The sequence below is a fragment of the Fundulus heteroclitus genome, chromosome 6 (genome assembly GCF_011125445.2).
Source record: "Fundulus heteroclitus isolate FHET01 chromosome 6, MU-UCD_Fhet_4.1, whole genome shotgun sequence".
Lineage (NCBI taxonomy): Eukaryota > Metazoa > Chordata > Actinopteri > Cyprinodontiformes > Fundulidae > Fundulus > Fundulus heteroclitus.
In genome coordinates, this window is record NC_046366.1 from 860,710 (window position 1) to 882,915 (window position 22,206).

At 44.8% G+C, this 22,206-nt stretch overlaps 1 protein-coding gene across 5 annotated transcripts in view; it reads right to left on the reverse strand.

The window, feature by feature from the left end:
* Positions 1-22,206, reverse strand: part of dlgap1a (discs, large (Drosophila) homolog-associated protein 1a) — a 290,495-nt gene that overhangs the window by 33,769 nt on the left and 234,520 nt on the right. For all 5 annotated transcript variants that reach the window (XR_001164996.3, XM_021309085.2, XM_012849744.3 and 2 more), the window contains 4 exons: positions 12,816-12,941; positions 5,387-5,545; positions 5,195-5,277; positions 4,808-4,853 (listed from right to left, as the gene is read on the reverse strand). Coding sequence is in view for 4 of the 5 variants with exons in the window: in XM_021309085.2 (XP_021164760.1) it covers positions 4,808-4,853; positions 5,195-5,277; positions 5,387-5,545; positions 12,816-12,941 (414 nt within the window). In the remaining variant the exon portion in view is untranslated. The remainder of the gene's footprint in view (positions 1-4,807; positions 4,854-5,194; positions 5,278-5,386; positions 5,546-12,815; positions 12,942-22,206) is intronic.

Here is a 22,206-nt window from a genome sequence, read left to right on the forward strand (position 1 = left end):
CTGATCTTGACATTTGGGTATTAATTTGAATGGGCGGTTAGGGAGTGGGTTTGTCCATTTGGGATGAACTGCATTCTACAAAAGTACCACCGGATGGCAGTCTTGCCTTACTTTTGAATTTTCAGGTTATATCACTCTCTGTAACACTTTTGATACTTGGGGTACTGGCTGTTATGGGAGTTTACTGGAAAACTGGAGGCCCATTGGGGTTGGTGGGTATCCATTTGGGACTAACCAATGGTCACATTTTGGAAGAATGGGTGTATTATTAGTGTTTAATATGTACTGGTGGTCCATGGGCTGCACCATGGAAGTTGATGCCCAGCTAGGGTGCTCCATTCCTGGGTGGAGAAGCTGCATGGTTCCCCTGGTTCTCTGGAGGTCCATGGGCTGCTCAGCCCACCTCCATGTGGGGAAAGGGAGCTCTGCTCCTGGGTTGAGATGCTCCATGTCTCACCTGGTTCTCTGGAGGTCCATGGGCTGCTCAGCCCTCCTGCATGCGGGGCAAGGAAGCTCCGTTGCCGGGTTGAGAATCTGCATGTGTCCCCTGGTTCTCCGGAGGTCCAAAGGGGATGTCAGCCCACCTGCATGCAGGCCCAGAGTGCTTTGTTCCTGGGTAAAAAAGATCCATGGATGCCCCTGGTTCTGCTGAGCCCTGGTGTTTCAGCAGAACCCATGGAAGTTGATGCCCGGCTAGGGTGCTCCGTTCCTGGGTGGAGAATCTCTATGTTTCCCCCCTGGTGAAATAGAATTGTAAGTTGAGGTTTTGTTTCTTCAACGCTTTGCAAAGTCATATGTGTTACTCTGCAGCATGACCTCAACCGAATCCAGTTAGGGTCTGCTCAGCCCACCTCCATGCGGGGAAAGGGAGCTCTGCTCCTGGGTAGAGATGCTCCATGTGTCCCCTGGTTCTCTGGAGATCCAAGGGCTGCTTAGCCCTCCTCCATGCGGGGAAAGGGAGCTCTGCTCCTGGGTAGAGATGCTCCATGTTTACCCTGGTTCTCTGGAGGTCCCCTGGGCTGCTCCATGGAGGTCCATGCAGCCCAGGGTGCTCTGTTCCTGGGCAAAGAAGCTCCATGGTTCCCCCCTGGTTGTCTGGACATTCGTGGTGGTCCTGGAGGTCCCCTGGGCTGCTCCATGGAGGTCCATGCGGGCCCACTGTGCTCTGTTCCTGGGCAAAGAAGCTCCATGGTTCCCCCCTGGTTCTCTGGACATCCGTGGTGGTCCTGGAGGTCCCCTGGGCTGCTCCACGGAGGTCCATGCGTATCCAGGGTGCTCTGTTCCTTGGCAAAGAAGCTCCATGGAACAGCCCCTGGTTCTGCTGGGCCCTGGTTGTCCAGCAGAACCAGGGGCTGCTCCATGGAGCTTCTATGCCTGGTTAGTGGTTAGCTCAGTGGTTAGCCGTTCATTGTAGTTCCATTGCCCTCACCATAGATTTTGAACATGGCTGAGAGTTGCATGATAAAAACCATATTCATGTGTATGAAAAGAAGAAGAAGGCCTCAGTAGAAAGTAATAAGACCAGAGTGGATTTGGGAGATGTTTGAGATGCAATCCCCCTGAAGAGTTTACGCTGAGATGGCGCTGCGGACGGCAGCCACGGTGTGTTGGTGCGCACTTTTTTTGCTTTGTTTCACTATTTAACTCTGTTTTTTGCGATGAAACCCAGAGCTCTTTCACCAGAGAAGAACTCATGAACATCAGAGCAACATCACCAGAGGATTGATTCCCCACTTTTCTTCTCCCTACGGTGGAAATTCTGGACTTTCTGGTCAAAGGTGCGTTCACCTTTGCTCATGCAGCGAAACGCTGGCAAAGACGCACCAGTGCACCAGCGCGGACTCCGCTCAACGCTACTGGGCATAATCCTGTCCAACGTGCGTTCCCTGCCCGACAAACTGCACAAACTACAACTGATGCTGGGGAAAAACAGAGACTTCTCTTCATATGCTGTTTTTTTTTGCTTCACGGAGACATGGCTGTGTGGATTAATCCCAGACTCCGCGCTGCAGCTGGCCAGCTTCCAACTTCATAGAGCGGACCGAGAATCAGAACTCTCCGGTAAAGCGAAAGGTGGAGGGATCTGTTTTTACATCAACAGCTGCTGGTGCAACGATGTGGCAGTGATCCAGCAGCACTGTTCTCCTGACCTGGAATCCTTCATCATAAACTGTAAGCCTTTTTACTCACCCCGCGAGTTTGCTTCATTCATACTGGTCGGTGTTTACATCGCGCCGCATGCAAACGTGCAGGGTGCACGGCGCACACTCGCACACCAGATACTGAGTGTGGAGCAGAGTAATCTGGACTCCTTAGTTATTGTCCTCGGTTACTTTAACAAAGGAAATCTCACTCATGAACTTCCTAAATATAGACAGTTTATTAAATGCCCGACCAGAGAGGAGAACATTCTGGAGCACCGTTACACCACAGTCAAAGATGCTTATCACGCCGTCCCCCGTGCTGTACTGGGCCAGTCTGACCACGTCATGGTTCACCTGATTCCTGCTTACAGGCAGAAATTAAAGCTCTGCAAACCTGTAGTGAGGACATCAAAAATGTGGACCAGTGAGGCTGTGGAGGATCTTCAGGTGTGTTTGGATTATACTGACTGGGATGTCTTCAGGACTGGTACCAACAGTCTGGATGAATTCACAGAGGCTATGACATCATACATCAGCTTTTGTGAGGACTACTGTGTTCCATCACGAACCAAGGTGAGTTACAATAATGATAAACCCTGGTTCACAGCCAAACTCAGAAGGCTAAGGTGGGAGAAAGAAGAGGCCTTTAGGAGTGGGAACAAATGCAGATTCAGAGATGCAAAATACAAGTTTAGCAAGGCAGTGGAAGAGGCTAAACGACTGTATTCTGAGAAGCTGCAAAACCAGTTTTCAGCGAACAACTCTGCTTCTGTCTGGAAAGGGCTTAGGCAGATAACTAACTACAAGCCTAAAGCCCCCCACTCCATGAGCGACCAACACTTAACCAACGACCTGAACAACTTCTACTGTCGTTTTGATAGTCAAAGGGACAGTCCTGCATTCACCCCCCACGACACCACCCAACAGATCACCTCTACCTCCACCTCAGTGACAACTCTTTCCATACACAAGAGAGATGTTAACAAACTCTTCAAAAGACAGAACTGTCTCTCCATCCAGCCTGAAGCACTGTGCTGATCAGCTGTCTCCAGTGTTCACAGACATTTTTAACAGCTCACTGGAGACATGTCATGTGCCAGCCTGCATCAAATCCTCCACTATCATCCCTGTTCCCAAGAAGCCAAGGACCACAGGGCTTAATGACTTTAGACCCGTCGCTCTGACCTCTGTGGTTATGAAGTCCTTTGAGCGCCTTGTGCTTTCACACTTAAAAGAAATCACTGATCCCCTCCTGGACCCCCTACAGTTTGCCTACAGAGCCAACAGGTCTGCAGACGACGCTGTCAACTTGGCCCTTCACTACATCCTCCAGCACCTGGACTCTGCAGGAACTTACGGCAGGATCCTGTTGGTGGATTTCAGCTCTGCCTTAAACACAATCATCCCAGCTCTGCTTCAGGAGAAGCTCTTCTAGCTCAATGTGCCTGACTCCACCTGCAGGTGGATCACAGACTTCCTGTCTGACAGGAAGCAGCACGTGAAGCTGGGAAAACATGTCTCTGACTCATAGCTCATCAGCACTGGTTCCCCCCAGGGCTGTGTTCTTTCTCCTCTGCTCTTCTACCTGTACACCAACAGCTGCAGCTCCAGTCATCTGTCTGTCAAGCTCCTGAAGTTTGCGGCGACACCACTCTAATCGGACTTATCTCTGATAGTGACAAGTCCGCCTACAGGTGGGAGGCTGACCATCTGGCGACCTGGTGCAGGGAGAACAACCTGGAGCTCAATACTGTAAAAACAGTGGAGATGGTTGTGCACTTAAGGAAGAACTCAGCCCCAGCTACCCCCATCACACTTTATGACTCCACAATTGACACTGTGGAGTCTTTCCGCTTCCTGGGAACTATCATCTCCCTGGACCTAAATTGGGAGCTGAACATCATCTCCCTCACCAAGAAAGACCAGCAGAGGATGTACTTCCTGCGGCAGCAGAAGCAATTCAACCTGCCAAGGACTATGATGGTGCAGTTCTACTCCTCCATCATTGAGTCCATCCTCACCTCCTCGATCACCGCCAAGAACAAGAGCAGACTGCAGCATGTAATTCGGTCTGCAGAGAAGGTAATTGGCTGCAATCTTCCATCTCTCCAGGACCTGTACGCCTCCAGGACTCTGAGGCATGCAGGGAAGATTGTGGCTGATCCCTCGCACCCCAGTCACAGAGTATTTCAGACACTTCCTTCTGGCAGGAGGCTGTGGTCCATCAGGACCAAAACCTAGCGCCACAAGAACAGTTTCTTCCCATCCGCTATATGGTATATATATATATATATATATATATATATATATATATATATATATATATATATATATATATATATATATATATATAGATAGATAGATAGATAGATAGATAGATAGATAGATAGATAGATAGATAGATAGGTAGGTAGGTATATATATAGATATTCTATTTTATTATCTTTTGTCTGCACCATCAACACTAAGTCAAATCCTTGTAAGTGCAAACCTACTTGGCAATAAACTTGATTCTGATTCTCATTCTGAAGAGCAAGGTAAGCCAGTCTTGCGCATACATTAAAAGGGACTTGGGGAAATTCCTGGAAAAATCGCCGACCCTAGCTTTAACCGAACAGTAATTTGATGAAATTAAAAATGCAGCCAAATGTGTAGAAGCTTACCTGTACAGCTGCTGTCACACTGTTGGAGCGCTGAAGCCTTCGATATCTAACCATCCAAAAAACCAAACCATTTACATTTTATTATTTCTACTCTCAGGACTCCATTATAGGTTTTTTTATATACAATGATTTTCTCAATGTACTTAATATTACAGATCAGTAAATCACTTTAAATGTTTGACAAATTATCTCCATTGCAGAATTTAGCATTTGTGCTTGTAATCTGGAAAATTCTAAATACAACGTACAGTTAAAATCATTTGCGCCATATCGGCAACTTTAAGGGGTAAAAATATCTTCATCTCTATTGACAGCTAATGCACATTGATTTTTGTGTCTAAGTAAATAAAAATATTTGGATTATTTCACTACAAAAGTCACCCTCACCCTCGATCATCCTCCACCTGTACCCCTACAGAAGTGAACTTGGAGGGGTCCTCTGGATCTGGAATCTCTTCTGGCCCATCAACCTACAGGATACAAAGAAGGCAGAGCTCAAACAGACAACTTATCTGAACTTCAACTGTGAATCTGTAAAGTAAGTATGTGCTGAACTTCTACATTTGTTCCATTGAGTACCTGAATGCCTATGGAGAGACATTTTCCCTTCCTGAGTGCTTCTTTCCTGTATTCATCCCGATGATCTTCAACAACGTGTCCCCTGCTAAGGTGCGAGGAGTTGGCAGTGCTAACTGTCATCGTGCTGTTACTGACATGTTGACTAGCTGGCCCATGGACCTAAGTAGATAGGGTTCCAGTCAGGGTTTACATGTGGTGTTTATGGGAATGAAGGTTATAGCAATCTTTAACTTTCCTTTACACACCCGGTATTCCACAGTGGAAATGTGAAACAAGAGACAATTTCAATGAATTAAAAAAACCAAGAATTAAGAGCAAAACTTGCGGATTTTCTCTAATCCACAAAGGGTCAAAAGTAAACACACAGGGTGAAAAACATACATCTACCCCACTATAATTTGATTAAATGTCTCCTGGAAAGTGCACCTTGACCTTTGTATTTATAGACATCAACAAGCCTCTGGTACAATTATATCAGGACAATTGGCCACTGTTCTTGACAGGAGTGGTCTGCAATGATCAGCACCTCTGCTGCTGTTTTGCCTGCCAGTTTCTGCAGTGATTGTGATGTCATCGCCTGCCTGCTCTGCACCTGTAATTAGCCTGATCAGCAAGACCTGTAGCTGTGTATGTGGCTGCGCCTGGTCTCCTGCCTATATATACCTGCTTCAGTCAGTGCGTTGCTGCCAGATTCTCAAAAGCCCTCGTGTGAATAGACCATCCAGCAACCCTGTTTGCCTGCCAGATTGTGAACAGTTTGTCTTTTGGATATTCACCTGTTGCTTTGCTCTTGTTGGACTCTCAGGTCAGCTTCTGTATTTGGACTGCGCCTATCTGAACTATTTTTGACCTAGCCTGCCTGCCTGCCTCTGCCATTGTCTGGATTATTCTGCCCTTGTTAATGACTCTAAGCTTAGACCTCAGCTTTGTCTTCTGTCTCTGCCCCGTCTGGAAACCCCTCTCAGGAGTGTGCTGTCCGTTACCGAGTTTCTTGTTTAGATTCTGGATTCGTCTTTGTCACTGTCATAGCAGAAACCTCGGCCAAGTTATCTGTCCCATGGTGAAGTCTAAGTAATCACTCTGCTGGATCAGTCTTACTTCCCAGATCCCGAGAAGTGATCCCAGTCTATGCTCCAGTTGCTGCCTGTCCAGCTACGCATTCCTTTAATAAACTTGTTAAAACTCTTTTGTGTCCGACTGACTTAACGGGTCCCCAGTGTCTATTCATTACACTGGTGTTGCTTATTTCGACTGATTTACTTGTTACTAGAGACCTTCCTCTTTTTACGTCTTGTAAAACAAGTCATCAGTCTGCTTTGTCCATTCCATAGACAGTTATTTCATATGTTTGGGATCACTGCCCCACTGGAACATCCAGCTGTACCCAAGTTTCACATCTAACCCAAACTGTCATTTTATTGCAGAAATCCAGCAATGACCAAATCTCACATCTGTCCTAGATTGAAACCATGGAACACCACCATAACTTTCCACAGTGACGGAAGTTTAAACATCAACACCGACTAAGCCCATCTAAAATTAGCAGCTGCACAGATGGGCAAGGGTAATTTATTCTGGAGAAAGGTTTATTGGTCAGAGTGTCATGGTTGAGTTTGGGTTGGGCTTTGTTTTTCTGTTATTTTCATTTTTTCATCTTTTTTGAGTTAGGTTTAATTTTATTTGTTTTCAGTCATCAGTTATTTTCTGTCAATTTTTCACCTCACCTCCTCAGCAGTCAGTCACACCTGTTATCATTTGCTGGTTAATTAGTCAAACCCTGGTTTCACCTGTTAGTTCTCTATTTAAACCTCCCTCTGTCTTCAGTTCAGCACTGGGCCGTCATCATTCCTCACCTATCCATGCCAGTCCCCGTTTTGCCTTGGAAACTTTGTTTTGCTCCTGTTGTTAAGGTTAGTCCTGCCAGTTACTCTAAAGACTGTTCGTTTCACTGTTTGTTCTTGGAAAGGCTCTGCTCTGTGCCTTGGTGTCTCTCCAGTTCTGCTAACCTGACTAGCCGCCCTGGAGAAGCTCAGCTCTGAGCCTCGGTGTCTCTCTAGTTCTGCTAACCTGACTAGCCGCCCTGGAGAAGCTCAGCTCTGGACATCGGTTACTCTCTAGTTCTGCTAACCTGACTAGCCGCCCTGGTGAAGCTCAGCTCTGTGCCCTGGTGTCTTCTATGAACTGCTAACCTGAGTGCTATGAGGCCTGCTAGCCGAGCAGCTCTTAGCAAGTGTGGACTCTCTGTCTCCGGGCCGTCAGCTCCTGCCATCACCTTCACTCAGTTTCTGTGCAACCAGCTCCTCATCAGACCTCCACCCATCAACCTTGCAATAAAGACTCTCAAACTTTTAGTCCCGTGTGTGTGTCCTGAAGTTCATCGGTAAACAAAATCATGACAGTACGGCCCAGTCAAAAGAGGTGAACTCAGGCGCCATGCGGGGCTTACCTGCTGGAGTTGACGACCCGGAGATCCTCGCATATTTGGAGATGTGCGAACGCCAGATGAGGGAGAGGTATGCCAAGATGGCTTCCGCCCGGGACCCTGCGCCACCCGTCCGGACTGACTCCACTCCCCAGGTGGTTTACGTGGGCGTTGTTACGGCTACCCCGGAACCCGGGAAAGGAAGCCGCTCAGCCTCTCGTCGTCTCGGTCATCATCTCCATGACTCACAGCTGGCCCCTCGGGTAAGGCACATCGTTCCACCTAGCAGACCCCCACGCATCGAGGAGAGCCAGCTGTGGGAGTTCTACTACGGAGACCGAGACGACCTTCTGCCCTGTTGGCCAGCTGCCACCCCCGAGATTGCCTCAGATTCCTCATCTGTCCCCTCCCGGCGAAGACGGCGTAACCACCGGCGCGGAGGGTCCGTCAAGGTTCAAGAGGAGGATCCGCCTCCAACCTCGGCGCTCTCCGAAGCCTGTAGCCCGGCGCCGCTCTCCGAAGCCTGTTGCCCGTCACAGCCCGAAGTAGCCGAAGAGTTGGTTCAGTCTCCGCCCGAAGGCTTCGAGCTGCCTAAAACAGACCCGTCGGCCGACGAGGTAGTTGTTTCGCCTCAAGCCGAGGCCTCCGAGGGAGCCGCTTTGCCTCAAGCCGAGGCCTCCGAGGGAGCCGCTTTGCCTCAAGCCGAGGCCTCCGAGGGAGCCGCTTTGCCTCAAGCCGAGGCCTCCGAGGGAGCCGCTTTGCCTCAAGCCGAGGCCTCCGAGGGAGCCGCTTTGCCTCAAGCCGAGGCCTCCGAGGGAACTGTTCCGCCTCGCCTCAGCCCGAGGCCTCCGAGGGAGCCGCTTTGCCTCAGCCCGAGGCCTCCGAGGGAGCCGCTTTGCCTCAGCCCGAGGCCTCCGAGGGAGCCGCTTTGCCTCTGTTCAAGTCCCGTGAGGAGGTCCAGGAGGACCTGCCTCCGCCAAAGTCCCGTGAGGAGGTCCAGGAGGACCTGCCTCCGCCCAAGCCTCGTGAGGAGGTCCAGGAGGATCCGCCTCTGGCCTCGGTTTCCGCCGAGACCTGTAGCTTGGTGCCGCCTCCGACTGATCTGTTTGGCCGGAGCCGCAGATTGCGGACTTCGAGCCGCTCGACTCTGCCTCGTCGGGGCCGTCCACCACGGCGCCCGCCTCTGACTCCTCTGTTTGGCCGGAGCCGCAGACTGCGGACTTCGAGCCGCTCGACTCTTCCTCGTCGGGGCCGTCCACCACGGCGCCCGTCTCTGACTTTCCTGTTCGGCCGGAGCCGCCGACCGTGGTCTCCGGGCCGCTTGACTCTGCCTCGTCGGGGCCGCCCTCCTCGAGGGTTTAATCGGGCGATGCTGCTCCGCCGCCTGCCTCGTCCAGGACGACCTCCACGAAGACTTTTTCTTTTTTTTGCTTAGCAGCCGTTTTTGCCTAAGCCCTTAAGGCCAGTGCCTTGTTGTTTGTTTTGGGCTCGATTTCAGTTTTTGATTTACTTAGGATTTTTGGGGTTTTAGAGTTATTTAGGGGTTCTTGTTTTCTTAGAGTTCTTAGTCTCTGTTTTGCTTTTGTTTTTCCTGCTCCGTTTTAGGATTCTAGATTTCGCCTTAGTTTCCAGGCTTTGCTTTATTTCCTCATTTATAGCCTTAGTTCTCTGGTTTTCTCGTTAGTTTACTTATTCATGTTCTAGTTTTCTTGTTTTGCCTTAATTTCTAGTTTAGCTTTAGTCTCATAATTTTGCTTTAGTATTGTTTTTTACCTTAGTTTTTCAGCTTCAGTTTTGTGTTACATTAGCTATCTAGTTTTTCATTAGTTTACCAGTTCGGGTCCTAGTTTCTCTGTTTTGTTTTAATTTTCTGGTATCGTTTTAGTTTTCTGCTTAGTGTTTTTGTTTTGATTCAAGGGTTAGCTTTAGTTTTTTCTTTTGTGGTGCTATCCCTGTTCTAGTCTTGCCTTTATTTTTTAATTCTTAGTTTAAATTCTTATTTTTGTCCTGCGCTCTCCCAGTGCTCCTTAGTTCCTAGCGCTTGCTTAGGCTTCTGACCCCTGATATGAGCTGTTTCACGCTCCTTCGGTTTGGCTTAGTTAAGTTTTTGGCCTTCTTGTTCCTCGGCCTTCTCAAATTTAGACCCCTTGGATCCTCGGCGTGTTAGGACGCCCTTTGTTCTCGGTTCCCCGGCGTGTTTGGACGCCCTTTGTTCTCGGTTCCCCGGCGTGTTAGGACGCCCTCTGACTCTTGGTTCCCCGGCGTGTTAGGACGCCCTCTGACTCTTGGTTCCCCGGCGTGTTAGGACGTCCTCTGACTCTTGGTTCCCCGGCGTGTTAGGACGTTCTCGGTTCCCCGGCGTGTAAGTACGTTCTCCGTTCTTGTTCCTAGGCGTTTTAGATGTTCCTGCTTCCCTCACATTCCGACGTTCTCTTCCCCAAGCCCCGGCGTTTACCTCACGCCCCGGCGGGTTTCTCTTTGGCGTTGTTGTGCGCCCGTTCCTTCCCTTTGGCGCTGTTGTGCGCCCGTTCCTTCCCTTTGGCGTTAAGTACGCCCGTTCCTTCCCTTTGGCGTTAAGTACGCCCGTTCCTTCCCTCTGGCGCTGTCGTGCGCCCGTTCTTCCCTCTGGCGCTGTCGTGCGCCCGTTCTTCCCTCTGGCGCTGTCGTGCGCCCGTTCTTCCCTCTGGCGCTGTCGTGCGCCCGTTCTTCCCTCTGGCGCTGTCGTGCGCCCGTTCTTCCCTCTGGCGCTGTCGTGCGCCCGTTCTTCCCTCTGGCGCTGTCGTGCGCCTGTTCTTCCCTCTGGCGCTGTCGTACGCCTGTTCTTCCCTCTGGCGCTGTCGTACGCCTGTTCTTCCCTCTGGCGCTGTCGTACGCCTGTTCTTCCCTCTGGCGTTGTCGTACGCCTGTTCTTCCCTCTGGCGTTGTCATACGCCTGTTCTTCCCTCTGGCGTTGTTCGCCTGTTCTGCCCGTTTTTGCCTTGTGGCGATGTTCGCCTGTCAGCGTTGGTTAGATGCCCTTTGTTGGCCTACCAGGGGCTGTTAGTAACCCCTTTAGTCCGCTTTTGTTTTTCCTTGTTTCAGATCGCCCTGAGTGGGTAGTTTTTTGTTTTTGGCCCACCATCCGTACCACCCTCCACCCACCCTGCTTTGATCTGTTTGGTTTGACCCTAGCCCGCCATCCGTACCACCCTCCACCCACCCTGCTTTGATCTGTTTGGTTTGACCCTAGCCCGCCATCCGTACCACCCTCCTCCCACCCTGTTTCGGTCACCTTGTAGTTTGTTTTGTTTTTTGGTATGTTAGGCCGTCCGGAGACCGGCCTTGAGGGGGGGGTAGTGTCATGGTTGAGTTTGGGTTGGGCTTTGTTTTTCTGTTATTTTCATTTTTTCATCTTTTTTGAGTTAGGTTTAATTTTATTTGTTTTCAGTCATCAGTTATTTTCTGTCAATTTTTCACCTCACCTCCTCAGCAGTCAGTCACACCTGTTATCATTTGCTGGTTAATTAGTCAAACCCTGGTTTCACCTGTTAGTTCTCTATTTAAACCTCCCTCTGTCTTCAGTTCAGCACTGGGCCGTCATCATTCCTCACCTATCCATGCCAGTCCCCGTTTTGCCTTGGAAACTTTGTTTTGCTCCTGTTGTTAAGGTTAGTCCTGCCAGTTACTCTAAAGACTGTTCGTTTCACTGTTTGTTCTTGGAAAGGCTCTGCTCTGTGCCTTGGTGTCTCTCCAGTTCTGCTAACCTGACTAGCCGCCCTGGAGAAGCTCAGCTCTGAGCCTCGGTGTCTCTCTAGTTCTGCTAACCTGACTAGCCGCCCTGGAGAAGCTCAGCTCTGGACATCGGTTACTCTCTAGTTCTGCTAACCTGACTAGCCGCCCTGGTGAAGCTCAGCTCTGTGCCCTGGTGTCTTCTATGAACTGCTAACCTGAGTGCTATGAGGCCTGCTAGCCGAGCAGCTCTTAGCAAGTGTGGACTCTCTGTCTCCGGGCCGTCAGCTCCTGCCATCACCTTCACTCAGTTTCTGTGCAACCAGCTCCTCATCAGACCTCCACCCATCAACCTTGCAATAAAGACTCTCAAACTTTTAGTCCCGTGTGTGTGTCCTGAAGTTCATCGGTAAACAAAATCATGACACAGAGGAAATGGTGATTAATTAGCCACAATGAATAGTTGTATGCGTGGAGGAGTGATGATGCTTTCAAACCTAAGAGCACTGCAACAACTCTCAAGCATGGGGGTGGTAGCATCATGCTAAGGGCCCATTTTGCTGCCATTGGTACTGATATATTGTTCAGTGGGTGAATTAATAAGACAGAAGACGAGCTCTAAATATTTCAATTTAGTCTAAAATGATCAGCTAGCTAGTTGAAACACCACAGAACATTAAAATTGGCTTTGTACTAAATAAAATAGGTTTACGGTGAGCCTCAACCCAGTTAAAATGTATTGCTTCTGCTTACCGAACTGGGACTGTGCAAAACCCCAACCATTATAAACATGCTTTATCAATTCTGATTAGAAAGATGGCCAAATATGAAATTAACTGTTATGACAAATCAGGTTATCCAGGAGTAAAATGGTGCATAAACCAAAAATAGATCTCTTTAACGGATTTGCATTTGCACCAAAAAGTGACTTTTCCATGTCACACTCAGACGATTTATTTTTCCAACAATATTCCATGTGTCATGGAATGTTGTCAAGGCTCACTGACCAAAGTCGTATGTGTAGTGTGATAACCATAGACTTCCATGTTGAAAAACATCTGATGCAAAAGTGGAGGTTTTTACTATCTGAGGTTGGTAAAGGAGTTACCGCTGCAGGTAGGATGCCAGCTACTTATAAACCATTTAGTTTGTGCAAGGAGTACATATGTTAAGGACATTATATCATTATACACAAAGTTATTTCCAAAACTGTTAATTAGGCTGTGAAATCATTCTTAATTCTTTCTGCTCAGTCATAATGTTGACTTTTATTCTAACAAATAACACAAAAGCACAAACCTGAGCGTTAGCAGCTTCTATGGCAGCTGTCAAGGCCTTCATGCTGTCAATACTTTCTGTCGAGTTGCTGAGCCCTGACTGGATTGTCATGTCACCTCTGGGCCCTTCCTCTTCCATGTAGGCATCCTGGTTGATATAACAACAAAAAGACAACTGCTGTCACTTGAAAGTATGAGTTTGATCTGGAATAGCACATAAAATCCGGCTTTTATTTTTCTTTCAAAAGAAACAAGAAATGTCTCACAACTGCATTACACCATGCAGACTTGGACACATTTTGATTTAAGAAACAGTTGGAGAAACGGAAACAGTAATACAAATTATTTCTGATTTCTGTATTTATTTATCTATTGGCTCAGAAGTATAGTAATCATTCTGGCATCTGGTGTTCATTTATCACCTTAACATTGTTTTACTTTTTGTGTCTTATGCTAAAAAAAATACACCAACTGTTAATGTTAAGATTTTAATTATCAATGACATAACCTCAATTCTCATACAATCATAATCTCAACACCAGACTCCTTCATGTTTTTAATTGTTAAACAGAACTCAAGCCCAGAGTTGATTCTAGTATCTGACCAAGATCTCAGCTCAGCTTTTAATCGTTTGTTAGATTAAAAGTACCTTTTGAAAATAACAACGTTTAAGACCTGCTTAAACGTTGTTATTTTCAAAAGGTACTTTAATCACACTTTCAATCAAGCCCACAGTGTGGTGTATTTTTTTATTGGTCCGATGAAATATTCTAATCTCAAATGTTTTTATTTTTTTCAATATGTAATAACATATAAAGAATGCTGATAAAATAAGTAATAGTAGAAAAAAAAGAACAAGATAAGAAAAGAATGGTGATGTTGTAAAAACAAATTATATACGGGGTTGTATAAACTTATGATGACATAGGACATTGCCTGAGCTCCACATTCAAAGTGGTCCAAAGCTTCATCTCATATGCAGAAATGCAGAAAGTTATCCTTGTTCTGGTGATGGGTTTTTAATAATAATAATAATAATAATAATAATAATTTATTTATTTATTTATTAAGCGCTTTCATACAAAGCGCTGAACAAATACAAGGCGATAAAAGACAAATAAATACAGTACAGATAAAAAAATATAACAGAAAAACCAAGAGATAAAATTTACTATGAGTAAGACAGAGTACACAAGTGAATCTTTAACTTAACTTTAAAAACACCAACAAGCAACAGGATCTCGAAGTCTGCTCGAACATGACAAGGCAGCCAATGAAGAGATGACAATACTGGGGTGATGTGTGCATATTTCCTAATTTTAGTTAAAACATGGGCAGCTGCATTCATAGCTGTCTGCAAACCCCTAAACTTTCCTTTGGGAACCCACAGAAAAGGGCATTGCAGTAATCATTGCATCAGAACACAAATGCATGGATAGCAATCTCAGCATTTCCAAAGGATAAAATTTGCCTAATTTTTGCGATGTTTCTGAGATGACAAAAGGCAGTCTTAGTCACCTCCTTCAAATGAGGTTCAAAAGTGAGCACAGGGTCAAACCACACTCCCAAATTCTTAATCTTAGCCCTACATTTTATCACATGGTCATCAATCTTAAGGATAAGATTTAAAAGTGAGTGTATTCATTTCTGAGGTCCAATTACCATTAAGTCTGTCTTGTCTGTGTTAAGAAGCAGGAAATTATTAGACAACCAACCCCTAATGACTTATAGAAAGGTCTCTAATTGCGACAAGTCTGCAGTGTTGTCTACAATAAAGGGTATGTATAGCTGCACATTGTCAGCATAGCAATGAAAGGTAACTTTAAATAAACATAAAAGGGGACCAAGAGGAAGAAGGTAGAGAGAAAATAGCAGTGGACCAAGAAGAGATCCTTGAGGGACCCCATGCCTCACAACACAAGACACAGAGGTATCTTTCTTAAGACTAACATACTGAGATCTGTCAGACAGGTAAGATCTGAGGCATGAGAGTGCGTTACAAGTGACTCCAATAAAGCTTTTAAGCCTATCCAGAAGAATACCGTGGTCCACAGTGTCCAAAGCAGTACTTAGATGTAGGGATAATAGAACAAAGGTGTGGTTGTTGTCAACATTCACTAGGGGATTGTTAACCACTTTGGTTAAAGCTGTTTATGTGGAATGGTTAGATCTAAAACCATTGAAAGCCACTGAAATGGCTCAAAAGTATTATAAGTGGACCGATAATCGATGAGCTGCTTGGAAACAACTTTCTCATAGACAGGAATAATAATTTAGAGACAGGCCAATGGTTACCAGCTGTGTCAGCATCCAATAAAAGTTTCTTCAGGATAGGAACAACCACTGCTGATTTAAAAGGAAGGAAAAAGGAAGGGAAAAGTTCAATAGTCAGTGAAGTGTTAAGTGCAAAATATAGGGTCCTAGAACTAACCACTGATCCTTTAAAACCCAAGCAGACAGAAGGTCCAAGTGGCAGATTGTAGGTCGAGCTGCATTAATAACCTTAGTTCATGCAGCCAAGGAAATTACCTTAAAATCAGAGAGCCCTTGTGCAACACAAGATAAAGCAACTGAGTAGTTTGATGAGCTACCCAAGGAAGGAGTGATCAGGGTTCTAAGTGTCTCTGAAAAATATTAAAAAGTCATGAGTTTTCAAATTTGTACACTTGGTAGTTTGTTTAATCTCAACAAGTTGTGACACAGTACTGAATAAGAGTTTAGAGTTATGCTTATGATTTGTGCCCTGCGACAGACTGGCGACCTGTCCAGGGTGTACCCCGCCTCTTGCCCAGTGAATGCTGGAGATAGGCACCAGCACCCCCCACGACCCCATGAGGGACTAAGCGAGTTAGAAAATGGATGGATGGATGGATGCTTATGATTTGTGATAAAATTAGAGAAGTAAGTCGCCTTAACTGAGGGCATGAGGTGTTGAAAAGAGGTCAGAGCATCCCTCCACACCTGGAGCAATAAGCTGGTGAATATTCTCAGTCATCCAGGTCATGATCGTTCCAAAAAAAAGTTAAAAAAACAAAACAACTGGACTTTTTGTCAAGTCAATTCCTTTTGAATTGAGAAAGGTTTCTGGATGGGAAGCAACTAGATTAGTTGTATTTCTCCAGTCTTCAAACTGGAGAAATACAACTAATCTAGAGTTTGTCTGCAATTTCGCCGCAGATTCTTAAGTTCCTCTTACGTTCCTCATTGAGCCAGGACATGGGAGTCTTATTGGGCCTTTTGAAAGATCTTTGCAGGAGCAACAGAGTCCATTAGTTCAGTGACTGCATTGTTTAAGTTCATGGTCAGGGTGTCTACTGATGAGTTGTGGGTAAAAATGGAGTTCAACACATCAGGAAGATGTGCATTAATTTGGAGCGGTGCTTCTGGGACAGTACGGCGAGAAAATCCCTTCTGAGAGGGTGAAGAGATTAAAATGTCAAATAAAATTACTGAATGATCTAAAATAGGTCATATATATATATATATATATATATAGATAGATAGATAGATAGATAGATAGATAGATAGATAGATAGATAGATAGATAGATAGATAGATAGATAGATAGATAGATAGATAGATAGATAGATAGATAGATAGATAGATAGATAGATAGATAGATAGATAGATAGAGAGAGAGAGAGAGAGAGAGAGCTTAAAAAGATAAAGGGAACTCTGAAATAACACATCCTAGATCTGTATGAATGTTTGGGTTTGAACGTAATTAGAGCTGTTTGTATATAAACTATTTATGAATTGTAATAAATTTGTGTATATATATATATATATATATATATATATATATATATATATATATATATATATATATATATATATATATATATATATACATATTGCTCAAAAAGATAAAGGGAACACTGAAATAACACATCCTAGATCTGTATAAATGAAATATTCCTATTAAATACTTGGTTCTTTACATAGTTGAATGTGCTGAAAACAAATTTACATTATCAATGGAAATCAAATTTATTAACCCATGGAGGTCTGAGCTTAGGCCCACACTTAAAATTAAAGTGGGAAAAACAAACTACAGGCAGATCCAACTGTGATGTTTGGTCCTTAAATGTCAAAAGTCAAAATGAGGCTCAGTATCGTGTTGCCTCCACATGCCTGTATGACCTCCCTACAACACCTGGGCATATTCCTGATGAGGCAGTGGATGATCTCCTGAGGGATTTCCTCCCAGACCTCGACAAACGCATCCGCCAACTCTTGGACTGTCTGTGGTGCAAAGTGGCATTGGTAGATGAAGCGAGACATGATGTCCCACATGTGCTCAATAGGATTCAGGTCTTCGGAACAGGCGGGCCGGTCCATAGCATCAATGCCTTCATCTAGCGGGAACTGCTGACACATTGCAGCCACATGAGGTCTATGAACCCAGGGCCAACCGCACCAGTATATGGTGGCTCTAGCAATCCCAGCATAATTTTGACAGAATTTTCTGGTGAAAGAGAAATAGATACAAGAACATACAGGTATGTTTAAATTCTGTTGTCAAAACCAATTGTAATTTATGATATTATCTTTAATAAAAATACCAGACAAATTAGGTCAAAATCAATTGGCTCTAAGGCAGCATATTGTCCAGTCCCGTATCTGCTGTATTAGTCTAATTTTGTCTTTTATACTAAACTTCAGTATCAGTTTCACATCTCAACTCTATTTACTCCCATCAGTCTTAAAACAGTCACAAAATGAATTAGAAATCATGCAAGTTTATGTTATGAAATCAGCATTATCCTACCTAATATTACCCTAAAAACAATAACCTAAAGCAGTAAACGTTTTGCAAAATGATTAAACAATGTTGTGGAACAATTTTACAGTGCTAAACAAATCTGTTCATTCTGACAGCAATCAATACACTTACCGATTGCAGGGTGCAACCAGTGTCCAAAATACTGATGCCCGACACAGTCGTTTAGTTTTGCAGCTTAGTTCACAAGGTTTGCTCCATCTTCTGTAGTGATCCACACCAGTTGTACTTCATGAAGATCACAGAGTGTAATCCGAGGGCAATATTTTCGCTTGCTTTGCAACTCTGGGAAAATACAGTCTCTAGAGACTGTTCTTTCAGTCTAAAGTCTTCAGTGAGGAAGTGCACTGTGAAACTCATGTATAGTTCTGTTGTACGATTGACCAAAGGACTGTGGTACATGTGTAGTATAAAAGTTAGGTCAGGTCAGATTTAACCATCCAATGACAAGCTTCGTACATTTGTGGAATGGCGACATGGCAAAAGTAATCCGGTTATGTGGTACCTATGGTCCAGCTTGTTTATGAGACCGATAAAGCCCTTTCAGCTCAGTTTATCCATGGGCGTCAGGCATTGAGCAAAATAATGTGCAACTGCCACTATTATTTCTCTGTGTGTCTCATAATCTTTTCCACTTGCAAAACTGACATTCAGACATGTGCTGCACTACTGTAAACTACTTGTGAAGTTTTTCTAATGGTTGAGAATGAGGATATGGTTTACGACATGACATAAGAATCTGTAGACATCATGGCAGAAAACCCAACATGTCGGGGTCTGGGAGACTTTTGTCTCCTCTATTGTGCAGTCTTCTTTTTCATCCACTAGACGGGGTCTGTAGCATGATGGCTGGGTCAGGTGACAGGTGTTTCCCATCAAGACCTCATCAGCAGGAGGATAAGAGGAGCCTGTTACCAGCACTCCTTTGCCAGAGAGTTAGTAGTGATATAAAAAAGGATGAAAATGAGAGAATTGATAATAGTAGTATTATTTAGGTTTACTGATAAAGTTGGAAAATATGGGAATAGGTGGAAGAATGTACAGTTGGATAACAAGTTTCTTTACATAGGAAAATAAAAGTAAAAGTTGGGGATAAATATTCAAGAGATTTTAAAGTATAAAATGGCACTCCACAAGAGAGTGTAATAAGTCATGTACTATTTAACATTCTGATTTATGATACATTTTCAAATCTAGAAGAAATCATTGAATCAGCACTATATGCAGATGATGTAGCCATATGGATGAGGGGAAGGAATGTCTTGCATGTACGTAGTAGGAAATATAAAGACAGCAGGTAATAATACAGAAAAATGGTCATAAGACATTCTCTAATAATAATCCAATTTGTGCTGTGCAACCATGTTTGTTTCCAGAAACAAACGTTGATATAAAGGTACATGAAATGAAAAGAGAAAAGAGAAAAATAACAAAGTTGGGGTTAAAACTAGCTTATATATTAGACAATTGTATTATAAGTATTTAATAGTTTACATGGATGGTTCAAAGAATTCAAAAGGAAATGTGGGAATAGGGATACACATTCTAGAGTTTAATATTGTCATGATTTGTCTTTGATGAACCCAGAAAACACAGCACTCACACACACAGCTGGTTTTCAGAGTTTATTGAAGCAGCAAGAAGTGGATGATGAAAGCCAGAGTCATTTACCAGACGGAGGTTGCAGGGATGCAAGAACTGGCAGATGGGAACAGGACCAGGACACGAGCAGGAACAGGACAGGCATGATGTTCAGAGGACTGGAGACGAACCGGTCACTAAGGACAAACTGAGGTGAGTCTTTATAGAGGTGTGAGCAGGTGGAATGAGTCCAAGGTTAATTGCAGCCTGACAGGTGTTCCCAATCAGGGCTGCACTGGGGAAGGAGCAAGAAATGTTCAGAATGCAGCCTTCAGCTGCATCATGACATTACCGCCCCCTCAAGGTCGGCTTCCAGATGACCATTAGCCTCCTTGCCTGGGCGGGTGGAGGGGGGTATCCAGATGGCGGGCAAAAACAAAACAAAAAGCTGGAACCCATCGAGCAAAGGAACCTCACGGGCGCAGAAACTCAGGAGTGCAGGATCCCTTGTCGGCGCACAAACCAAGTGGACGCGGGGAAGGCGTCGGAACCCATGAGCGCAGGATCCTTTGTAAGCGCAGAACCCTTGAGAGCGCCGGAACCTTTGAGAGCGCCGGAACCAGAGGCGGGCGTCGCAACAGCGACTCCTGGGAGACGAACCAGAGGCGGGGCATCGCAAACAGCGATCCCGGCGAGACGTCTTAGTACAGCGACTCAGGCGAGACGAACCAGAAGCGAGGCGTTGCAGAAACAGCGGCCCAGGGAAATGAACCAGAGGCGGGGCATCGCGAACAGCGATCCCGGAGAGGCGAGGCGTCTAAGCACAGTGACCCAGGCGAGACGAACCAGAGGCGGCCGTCGCAACAGCGACCCCGGGGAGACAAATCCAGAGTCCTGCCAGCTCCTGCACCAAGCTCTGTGTGTGACTGAGTTCATCCTTTGACCGGTTCGTTCTGTCATGATTTGTCTTGGATGAACCCAGAACACAGCACACACACACAGAGCTGGTTTCCAGAGTTTATTGAAGCAACAAGAAGTGGATGATGAAAGCCAGAGTCATTTACCAGACGGAGGTTGCAGGGATGCAGGAACTGGCAGACAGGAACAGGACAGGCATGATGTTCTGAGGTCTGGAGACGAACCAGTCACTAAGGACAAACTGAGGTGAGTCTTTATAGAGGTGTGAGCAGGTGGAACGAGTCCAAGGTTGATTGCAGCCTGACAGGTGTTCCCAATCAGGGCTGCAAAGGGGAAGGAGCAAGAAATGTTCATCATGACAAACATATGCATCTGTAAAAGATTAACAGACCTTTTATCTGTATACACAGCAGAAATGGTTGCAATATTTATTAGTTTACAGTGGATGGAGGAGGTTAGACCGGACAGGGTGGAGATATGAACAGATTCAAAAGCGGTAATAGAAAGTTTTCAATCAAAAGGAAACTATAAGAAAAGACTTTGTCTTAGCAATTCATCAGAGTTTATTCAGGTTATTTAGGTGTGTTGAGTACCAGCACATGAAAGGGTAAGAGGAAATGAAACAGCAAATATGCTAGCTAAAAAGGCTTTGGGGAAGGATATAATGGTTCAGATTCCATTTGGGAAAAGGGAAAGTAAATCAATGATTAAAAAGAAAGAAACAGAAATAGGGCAAAAAATATGGGATGAAGATGGGAAAGGAAGACAATTATATAGAGTTCAAGAATCTATAATAGTTAGATGTAAATTATTGTAGTGTGTAAAATATTGTAGATCAAAATTTAAAAATAGGGTTTTGCTAATTTCTTGTATCCATCCAGTTTGCAAATTATTTTAAATAATTTAATTAGACTCTTTAAGAATAATAAACTGAACTGTTTTTGGCCTAACAATATAAAAACAGCATTTCCGTCAGTTCTAGAACATGCAAAAAGTGTGTTTATTAAAAGATGAATACTTTGTATTGTACTTAAAATTTTTAATATTAGGATTTTAACTTTTCTGTAATAATTTTACCCTAATTAAAACTAGAATCTTCCATCTGCATCAGCCACCTGTGCTGGTGGACCAAGTCTTTCTTAAAATGCAGTTGGGGGGCCACCCAAACTGAGTACAGGGGCCACAAATGGCCCCTGGTCCGCACTTTGGACATGCCTGCTCTACAGGCTTCATTAGTCAGTTTGTGAGAGTGATCAGGGTTGTGTTCTCTTTTATCTTAGAAGACAAGACACATCTAAACAAAATTGCTGTGCAGTTCCCCTTCTCCCATGCACTGGTGTGATTTCAACATCTGGTGTGATTTCAAACTTTTGCAAAAACTCTCAAACTATGCTACTTTTAATTAATGTTTCTTTTTTGGTCTAACCTAACACTTGTGTAACATTTGTTATTGTGTAATTTTCACATGTAAATGGAAGAAGAAAAAGCCATATCGGCTTCAAGAATTGGCCCAAAAAAATAGGCCCCACGTATCAGGTATCGGTTTGCCTGATGTCAAAATAATCGGCATCGACCTTCAAAAGCCTGTGCCGGCCGACTTCTACTCTCCAGTCAACCAAAGACAAAAAATCCACAAGTGAAAAACACTGTGCAGCTGAACTGACAACCAATCATGCCATGCACTCAAGTAGCAATGCTGCAAAAAATCTTCACAAGGATAAAACCCACTCCCTCACCTCCTGAGCTATGCTCCCCAAAAGATAACTTGGCACATCAAGCCCTGGAGTGCATTGAGTTTCCACAGGTAACCACCTGTGGAAACTCAATGCACTCCCCTGTAGTGTTGGACTTTACTGACCAAAGGAAGATGCTGGGACTCAAATGAGCCCAATCCAACTGATACCATATTCCATACAACAAAATAATAAAACATCAAACCCCCTAGTCCCAATCTCTCCGTTCACCTAGACACAAAGAACCATGACCTCTCCTATTTGCAAGTAAGCATGTTATTTCCAGAGTTCTAAACATTGCTGATGTTGTTCTACTTAAAATCTCTGCCAGAACGATCAGAGCACAGTGCTGGTCAGAAGACACTGAATTAATGATAACACCTCTTTATTTTTTACCT